Source organism: Tripterygium wilfordii, chromosome 21 (genome assembly GCF_013401445.1).
Source record: "Tripterygium wilfordii isolate XIE 37 chromosome 21, ASM1340144v1, whole genome shotgun sequence".
Taxonomy (NCBI): Eukaryota; Viridiplantae; Streptophyta; class Magnoliopsida; order Celastrales; family Celastraceae; genus Tripterygium; species Tripterygium wilfordii.
The window spans coordinates 9347897-9357743 of record NC_052252.1 but is presented as its reverse complement, the minus strand read 5'-3'; the positions used below and the strand labels follow the sequence as shown (position 1 = coordinate 9357743).

At 38.6% G+C, this 9847-nt stretch overlaps 1 protein-coding gene across 1 annotated transcript; it reads right to left on the bottom strand.

Annotated features, from left to right (window-relative positions):
• Positions 1 to 264: 264 nt before the first annotated feature.
• On the bottom strand, positions 265 to 1983 carry LOC119987879. Its single transcript, XM_038832783.1, has 3 exons — positions 1018 to 1983; positions 706 to 936; positions 265 to 597 (listed from the first exon to the last, which is right to left on the bottom strand). The coding sequence occupies exons 1-3, from the start codon at positions 1981 to 1983 to the stop codon at positions 265 to 267; spliced, it is 1530 nt and encodes a 509-aa protein (XP_038688711.1).
• Between the last annotated feature and the right edge of the window lie 7864 nt (positions 1984 to 9847).

Sequence of the window (9847 nt, the reverse complement as noted above, 5' to 3'; positions counted from 1 at the left end):
GTGAGCAGCATCTAACATTCTTGACAGGGCTTCGGCACAAATGATAAACAAGTATGGTGATAATGGGTCACCTTGCCGTAACCCCCTAGTAGGACTCCAAGAGCCGTGTGGCTTGCCATTAACAATCATTGAGTATCGAACAGACTTAAGGCATTCCATAATGCAACTTATCAGTTTGACATGGAAGCCTATAGCCCGTATAACAGTTTCTAGAAAACCCCACTCCACCCGGTCATAAGCCTTAGTCATATCGAGTTTTAGGGCCTAGAAGGAATCCCCGCCGCTGCCCTTGGACTTCAAATAATGCATCACTTCAAAAGCCACCAAAATGTTGTCTGTTATTAACCGACCTTTGACAAAGGCACTTTGAGAATCCGAGACATAGCTAGGCATCAAAAGCTTCAGTCGATTTGCAATCAACTTTGAAATCACCTTATAGACTACATTGCAGAGACTAATGGGACGAAAATTAACCACCCGCTTTGGATTGAGAACTTTGGGGATGAGACAAATATGCGTATCATTTACCCCTTCCACCATCCTCCCACTTTGAAAAAAATCTTGAACTAATCTGATCACATCACCCTTAACAAGATCCTAGTACCGTTGGAAGAACAAAGGCGGCATTCCATCCGGCCTCGGGGGTTTCGTCGGCTGCATTTGGAACAAAGCACTACGGATTTCATCTTCGGTAGGAAGCCTTACCAAAACTTCATTCATACTTCCATCGACCACCTTGCTAATGTCGAGCATCTCATCCACTGCTAAGGGAGGGTTATCTGAATGAAATAATTTTTCATAAAAACCCAAAATGACTGAAGCCAACTCCTCTTCCCCCTCCACCCAACGACCCAAGTCATCCTCAATCCCCAATAACTGATTATTTTTATTTCTCTGACTAGCTTTTTTATGGAAAAATTTTGTACTTCTATCCCCCTGTTGTAACCAATCAACGCGAGATCTCTACCTCCACATCACTTCTTCCCTTTGCAAAAGCTCATTTATTTCAGAATTAACCCTGTTAATCTCTGTTAAACTATCTGCATCTTGTGGACACTGATGCAGCCACTCCAATCTTTTATGCTTCTCAAGAAGGAGTTTCCTGATGCTCCCGAAGACAAACCTATCCCAACACTGGAGGTTTTTTGCCACCGAATGGATTTTGTCCAAAACTGAGCCCCTCCCACAAACCCATCCTTCCTTTACCACCTCATCAAGCCCTTCATGGCGAGTCCACATTTCTTCAAACCGAAAACGCCGCACAAAAAAACCACCACCAGGACACGGGTCAGAATCCATTAGAATAGGCTTATGATCAGAGACCGAACACACAATATGAGAAACTTTTGCCTTAGGAAATAAATTACTCCAAGCAGCACTAGCAACCGCTCTATCTATTCTCTCATAGATCACCCCATCCTGACGGTTATTACACCAAGTGAATTTCCCCCCTTGATAACCCAAATCCAGTAATTGACAGTCCTCAAGGCCAGATTGGAACTCCATCATCGCTCTCCTGCATCTCACACGCCCACCAGATTTCTCAGAGCTGTCTAAAATCTCATTAAAGTCTCCCAGGACCAGCCAAGGCAGCGAAGAGCAATCTCTAAGCCGACGAAGCAAATTCCAGGAATTAATCCTCTTTTGATAAATCGGACTGCCATAGAAACCCGTCAAACGCCATGAAACAGTCTCTCCCACACAGTGAGTAAGACCATCTATATGGGAGTTTGAGAAGCTCTTGAGCTGCACTGAAAAACCCTCCCTCCATAAAAGAGCTAAACCAGTACTCCCATCCACTCCACTAGTAGCAATACAACCAACAAAACCTGCCTTACGAGCAGCCACTTCCATTTTCCTAATACTCAATCTAGTTTCTATAAGGAATATAATATGGGGATTATAACGCTGAACTAAGTGATTCAACGCTTGAACTGATCGAGAATTCCCCAATCCCAGACAGTTCCAGGCTAAGATTTTCATAATGTGCGGCGGAGTGGTGTAACCACCTCCGCCAAACCCTGTTGAGAATCCATCTCTTCTGCCACCTTCAACCGTTTTACCTGAACATCCTCTTTCCCACTTCCCTGACGCTTTGTTGACCCAGCCTCAGACATTTCCACAACTCTCTCTCCCACAGCCCGCGCCTTACGCTTCCACTGTCCCTTCTTCAGCGAGACCTGGAGGTCTTTTTTCATCACAGTATTGACAGAATTCTCCTTTTCGGTAGAGTCACTCCCACCCCCGATATTTTTAACTTTCTTTGTTTCATTTGTCACACTGACTCGGGCTACTCTGTTCTTCCTTTCCACCTCTCCAGAACTTCCTTCCTCTTGCTCTACAACCAGGTTAGACGTGGTCCTTGGTAAAGGAACTCCAAATTTTGACCCAACCCCCAACCCACAACCACCACTAATAGAACAAAACCCCTCCTTCTGGTAGTCATTCTCAGCCGGTTCAGAATCCCCTTCAGAGCTACCTCTTGAATTAGCTGAATTTCTTTGTGACCCAGCAGTACCTGCTCTCATCCATGCCCCAAACGGGAACCTCCTCCCTTTGTCACTACGTAGTTCCTCCATACCACAATCCACACACTCACGGTTTGAGCGTCCCAGTTTTGCACAGTAAAAGCAAAATAGGGGAAGCCTCTCATATTTAAAATCCACAAATCGCTCCCCATCCCCCAAGTTCACCATCACCCCTCTCAAAAGGCTATTCTCGATTTCCATACGGACTCGTACACGGAGATAGGAACGCCAACTATTCCCATCATCATCTATGTCAACTACAAGGACTTCTCCCATTCTTGCTCCTAACTTCCTCCCAACACTGCTAGACATTCCTCCCATCGATAAATTATGACATTGGATCCACATCATAACCATATCAAACTTCATGTCCGCCACCGCCTCCACTGCGTTAAATGGTCTTAAAGCAATCAAGTTGTTCTCGAAAGTCCATGGCTCCAACGCTAGAAACCGTTCCTTCTTCCCCGAATTAGAAAACTCAACAGATATATTCGTTCGGCTAGCTCTTTAACAACCATGTATGAATCTTTCCAGACCCTTCCAATTGAGAGTCTCATTGCTTCCAGATTAACCCTCTTTGAGGTGAGTATTTTACCCACAAGACACCGATCTACACGCTCAGTCGGAAAAGCTCGTAAGTCCTCCCCTAGATCCACCGCAAGTTTCTCCAGATCCGACAGCTGCATCTGCCGAAGACGATCAGCCATCTCGCCGTCCATCGATGATCCACAACGAACCCCCCAGTAGCTGCCGCCACCAAGACAACCTAGGAAAACCTAGACACTCTCTCAGAACCCTAAAAGGGAGCGAGACGACTCACATAGAGCTTGATATATATATTATGTACATTTAGGGATATTTGTTTAAGTATGACTAGTGCTACCATAATTTTGAACTATAAAGTTTAGCTTGAAAATAAATTAGGTTAGACACATTGATTAATTCATGATTGGAATTAAGACATGACATACATCCATGTCCGGTAAGACCAGTTGGGACATAGTATGATAGAGAGAATGAACTACACGAAAGCCAAAACCAAAAGTTCACTGACACATTCTAAATAACTAGGTAGCCATGACATATAGGTGTCAACCATGGCTTACGGAAACTTTGCACGATAATAATGCAAGGAGAATTAGAAAGATATTTAATTCGTTTGCATAGATTGGAAGAGTTTCAATCGAATATCAACAATAGCTAAAATCCATTATTTTAAAATAGTGGAATAACTAATTTCATTAAATTTTGTTGCAGACCTGTGTTTATTCCATTGAATTAAAATAGTGGAATAGCTAAATTCACTCATTTAAATCAATTGATTGACTTAATGTGAATCTAATTTGTTCCATGGTTTGATGCCCTTAGCAATATATATGTAATTACATTGTTTGAAAGTCTAATTATATTGGAGAAATTTATAATTACACATTATACAGTCTTAATTATATCTTATAAACAATCTGAAAAATTACAAAACAACAGTGAATAATTACATTATTCCAATGTGCAATAACACATCTTGCATGTCATCATCTTCTTCTTCGATTATGGCACCAGTCAAGCCTATGGCTTGCTCGTCCTCTACATTGTTCAAATCGATAATTACACTCTTATTAGATTGTTTCAGCTTCCTATTACATTGTTTATGTGGATAAACGTCCAGATTATCAATTAATTTATTTAATTAATAATTAAGGATAATATCTAGTTGGATATTAATCAAATTAAGTATTTGATTTTGAATGGTATTATCCTGAAAGATTTGATAGACTTCTAATCAAATTAGAAGACATCAATTCTTATCCCTTATGAGCCTATAAATAGAGGGTCAGTCCTTTGTATTTTACACACCAAATAATATACGTAAACGCTCTCTCTCTCAAACTCCGATCTTCCGCCTACGTGATCAAGGCTAGTTAGGGTGTGAATAGTGGGAGGAATCTGGTAGCGATCCCCGAGTCCAGACGTGTTCGTAGATCCGTGTTAGTCACCGACGTGCCAACGGTAAGCGACGTGGAACTAAGCAGCTCGATCCGTGAATCTGCGCTACAACAGGTATTCCGCTACGTAATGATACATGTATTTTTTTCCAACATTGGTATCAGAGGTGGTTCATTCAGTTCCCGTATTTATGGTTAACTAGGTTTTAATCATCAATTGATTAAATTGATTTTAATCTTATGATTTTGTGTAAATCGGGTTTTTTTTTATTAATGAAACTTATGTGAACCCTCTTATTTTTATATAATTCTGTTTATATATATATAATTCTGTTTATATATATATATATATATAATTCTGTTTATACATATATATATATATATATATATATATATAATTCTGTTTATATATATACGGTTACGTCTTGTTGTTGCATATCTCATTATGTTGCAACAATTGCTATATAAAAAGTAGGGTCTTTTGTGGTCCAATATGGTCTTAAATAAAAAAAAAAAAAAAAAAAAAGAGAAGGGCCGATTATATGTTTTAAATCAAAATGGGCTTAATTTTTTTTTTGTTAGACTAAAGGCTAAATGGGCTTATTTTTTTTTGGTTAGACTAAAGACTAATGGGCTATATATGTATTATATATATGTATGAAAAATGGGCTTAGTCCTAATTTGGACTTTAAAGTTTATTTGGGCTAGAATAATGATTATGTCTTTATGATAAATCCTAAAAATATGTTTTTTTTTTGGACTTAAACCCACGTTTTAAGTAAACTTATATTACAAATGTGTTTTCTCGTTGTAATTTGATCCATGTTTATTTTTTGATATTTATGTGATATCTTAAATTAATTGATGACTCACATGATTTTATTAATTGTGTGCTTAGTGTTTGTGATTATAAATCATCATTTTTTTTGTATGGTATGATTAATAATTCATTTGTTGAATTATAATGAGGATTTTAATTGTGATTAAATTCATTCGTTGAATTATGATATGCATATATGTTATGCATTTATTGTGTGGGCAATCTTTGTTAGTGACAAAACGTTATTAGCAATGTCTAGAAAATTCTGTCGAGGAAAGGGGTTACTTAATTGTGCGCCGTATTAAACGAAAGGCCCCCTCTTTCCTGGGAACAATCTGGTTGCTAAATTTGTTAGTCCCTAACTTAGAAAGCTCACAAAGTTTTTTTTGTGCTATGTGCATAATAATCCTCATAATATATCTATTATAAGTTTAGTGCTTATAATAATAAATTTATGTGCAATATTGCTTACATATTATATTGTTAATATGATGGATCATAAAGATTCGTTCTTTGATTATTGATTGATGAAATATGAAGGTTAAATGATTTTTCCTTTGATTGTGGGTGATGACTTGAGCATAGCGATTTTTCGATCTCGCATTTTTAGGAAAATTATTTGATTTTTATATTTGAAGTTCATAAATTGTGCCTTACTAAAATCCAACCTTCGTTTACTTTTGTAGTAATGGCCTCGAAAAATGTTATTGCTGACCTTAATAAAGGAGAAAAGTTAACTGGACCTGAAAATTATGATGTGTGGAGGAGGAAGATTCAGTATCTTCTCAACGAGCAAGAAGTGCTCGAGACCTTGGAGATGGCTATGGTGCCACCCGAAGAAGGTAACACTGCCCAGCACCGCCGTGACAAGGAAGCCTATGACAATTGGGTCAAAAAGGATCGTTGTGCATGGTTCACAATGCTTAGTGCTATGCAAAATGACCTAATTGGTGATTTTGAGGATTGCACTACGGCTCAGGCCATGTGGAATGGGCTCAAAATCAAGTTTGGGCAAACCAATGCCACTAGACTTCGTGCCTTGAACCTCAAATTCAATGAGTATACATTGCTCCCAAATCACACAATGCCCGAGCATCTTCGTGCAATGAAGGGCATGATTAAGGATTTGAGGAATGCTGGTGTTGAGCTCAGTGATGAGCAACAGGTGTTGGCCGTGATCCGTTCCTTGCCGGACCCTGAGTGGGCCCACATGAAGCAATTGATGACTCACTCAGAGAAAGGTTCCCTATGCCAGTGCAGTTGGGAGTCTGATGTACGCTATGTTGTGTACTCGTCCTGACATCTGTTTTGCAGTTGGCCTAGTGAGCCGATATCAAAGTAATCCAGGTCCTACCCACTGGGAAGCCGTGAAAAGAATATTTCGTTACCTTCGTGGAACCACAGATCTAATCCTCTGCTATGGTGGAGGAAACCTAAAACTAACTGGATTCAGTGACGCTGATTGGGCCAATGATAGAGATGAAAGAAAATCCACTTCTGGATATGTGTTTATCCTTGGTGGAGGAGCAATATCTTGGTGTAGCAAAAAGCAGAGCTGCATCGCTCTATCAACAATGGAAGCTGAATACGTTGCATGTTCAGCTGCAGTCCAGGAGTCCGTCTGGTTAAGGCGTTTTTACGACATCTCGAGGCTACCTCTTAGATTGAAAAGCCTGTCGAGATTTTCTCCGATAGCATGGCCGCCTTGGAGTATGCAAAGAATCCCAAGTATCATGGGAAGACAAAGCATATTGATATTCGTTATCATAATATCCGACTTATGGTCAACCAGAAAGAAGTTACCATTAAACACATTCCCACCAAAGAGATGGTAGCTGACCCATTAACAAAAGCAATACCTAGAGATTTGTTTTCATTTCATGTTAGAACAATGGGTCTACGTAGACTTTAGTTATGTAAAGGGTATTTATTGGATTCTCATTTTTTATGAAATAAAATGAAGTATTATTCATAATATGTTTATGTTTATTACACCATAAATTTAGGCACAATTTAATGTCACAAGGCTACGATCTCCTTACTCACACGGGGAATAATTCTATCACCTGCGTGGTTGGCAGAAAGAGACAAGAAACCTAGTTGTCACTTAAGTAGTGACATGAGTGGTTTATTTTTGCATAAGTTGCTTAATTTATACGTCGCCTCAGTAAGTCTGAGATGAGACTATTTTTATAGTCGAATGTGTGATTAATCACCACATATAAGCCTTACGAAAGCCGGACAAAATGCATGAGTTGACATTTTAAGTTGGATGATTGTGTAGCATCTATGAAAAACCCGTATGATGTTTAAGCAAGTGACGTCCCATCAAGTGGGAGCTTCATCATAGCATGTAATATGTTTTTATATGTGCTAAGTCGACCACTTCAGGAGTGACATGAAAAACACCTCATCTGTCACTGTGTGAGCCTTGAAAATTATTTATGCTCTTACGACTTAAGACTATATCATGTAGTTGGAGTTTGAAGTGTTTTTTTAGTTGTGTCATACACGGCCATGAATATTGTTACGGTCGAATGAGGCACAACTAGAAAATATTAAAACAAAGACGAATTGATATGAGTCATTAAGGAAGATTGTTTGATAACACGCCTTAATAGTACAAATCCATAGCCCGGGTGATCACAAATTGTTTTAGCAACAAAGTGATCATGGATGAGTACTTGTACCTGTGTGGAAATCAAGCACTGTTCAGAGATTATTCTCAAAAGGTGTTGAGAGTGTTTGGTTTGGTGTGGTCAAACTGTCTAGAGCATAGACGAACTATATCTATATGATATGTTACACTAGTTAGGTGATAACTTAGTGTAACTGTTCAACCGAGTGTTGAATCTTCTTCGTCTGGTCGCACGCCCTACTGCCTGTACAACGTTTGAGAAAGAGTCCTATGTGGACGAGTGGGAGATGTGGATAAACGTCCACATTATCAATTAATTTGTTTAATTAATAATTAAGGATAATATCTAGTTGGATATTAATCAAATTAAGTATTTGATTTTGAATGGTATTATCCTAAAAGATTTGATAGACTTCTAATCAAATTAGAAGACATCAATTCTTATCCCTTATGAGCCTATAAATAGAGGGTCAGTCCTTTGTATTTTACACGCCAAATAATATACGTAAACGCTCTCTCTCTCAAACTCCGATCTTCCGCCTACATGATCAAGGCTAGTTAGGGTGTGAATAGTGGGAGGACTCTGGTAGCGATCCCCGAGTCCAGACGTGTTCGTAGATCCGTGTTAGTCACCGACGTGCCAACGGTAAGCGACGTGGAACTAAGCAGCTCGATCCGTGAATCTGCGCTACAACAGGTATTCCGCTACGTAATGATACATGTATTTTTTTCCAACAGTTTAAACCTTTATTATATTGTTGCGACTCTTATTACATTGTTTTGCCCACCAAAGATAAATACAAATAAAACATGAAAATCCAAACTAAAGACCCATTTTTTTCGTGACGAGGTCTCAAATACATGGATGAGCAATGAAATTTCTCAAGTCCTGCTACCCAAGTTTCTACAACATTCAAAGAAATAAATCCCCAAATCATAGCCACGGTAAGATCAAAGAATGACCATAAATTGTCCAAATCTCATAATAAAAATAAAAAAGAATAAACAAATTGTTCAAACAGAAGTGAATTCCAATGGAACCACATTTAAACTTTCCGTGGCTTGCTTGTCCTCTACATACTCGAGACAGAATAAACAAATTGTTCAAATAGAAGTAAATTCTAGTAGAACCACATTTAAGCTTTCCATGGCTTGCTCGTCCTCTACATACTCGAGAAACAGTAAATGATGTCTGTCGTCAAAGGATGTTTGGGATCTCTGTTGCTGGAAGAAGTCTGGAATCTCTGTTGTAAAATTGGAAATGTGTATGCTATAGAGATGATGTTGGAGAGAGAAAATAAGAAAAAAGATACGATGAAAGAAATCAGGAGAGAGAAGCATGAGATGAAAGAGTACCAGGGGAGAGAAGTTCACTTTGGCTTACATGAATTTAATAGGATTTGTTATTTTTGAAATATCTCTATGGCAGACTCACGTCTCCATTATGGATACTTACGGATAGTAAGTATAAGGAAGTTTACTTTATAAATGTCACATTAATCATATACATAGTATGATTACTGAATAAGGAAATGCTTTTGGTGCTGCCACATCAGCTCTTTAACTAGCTCTATGATTGCCATGTGGAATTATGATAAAGATTAAATTAAAACAAAAAAATTTCAAGTTATGCACTTATACACAAATAATGTCTATTTATTATTGTTTTAAATCAAATTAAATGAGATCAAAAGGCAGTTAGGGGTTGGTTGCCGTTCACACTCTTCTATTCCCCTATTTATTTCTTTACGTTTCTTCTTCTCTCTTCCTCTCTTATGCTTTAGCGGTACTCCACACTTAACGGCTTGCATTCCCTTTGTGTCTGAAACCGTTGCATCCATTTATATCCCCAGTTGAGCAAATTGCTAGAGAGGGAGTCTATGTTCACGGTAAAGCCATGGATAGAAGAACCATACGA

Excerpts from the sequence above, each read along its gene's own strand:
- LOC119987879 (XM_038832783.1), bottom strand. The coding sequence starts at position 1,983 with ATGAAAATCTTAGCCTGGAACTGTCTGGGATTGGGGAATTCTCGATCA. Across the intron at positions 937-1,017 it reads GTTTAACAGAGATTAACAGG|GGGGATAGAAGTACAAAATT; the intron begins GTTAATTCTGAA and ends TGGTTACAACAG. Across the intron at positions 598-705 it reads GAAGTATGAATGAAGTTTTG|GATCTTGTTAAGGGTGATGT; the intron begins GTAAGGCTTCCT and ends CAACGGTACTAG.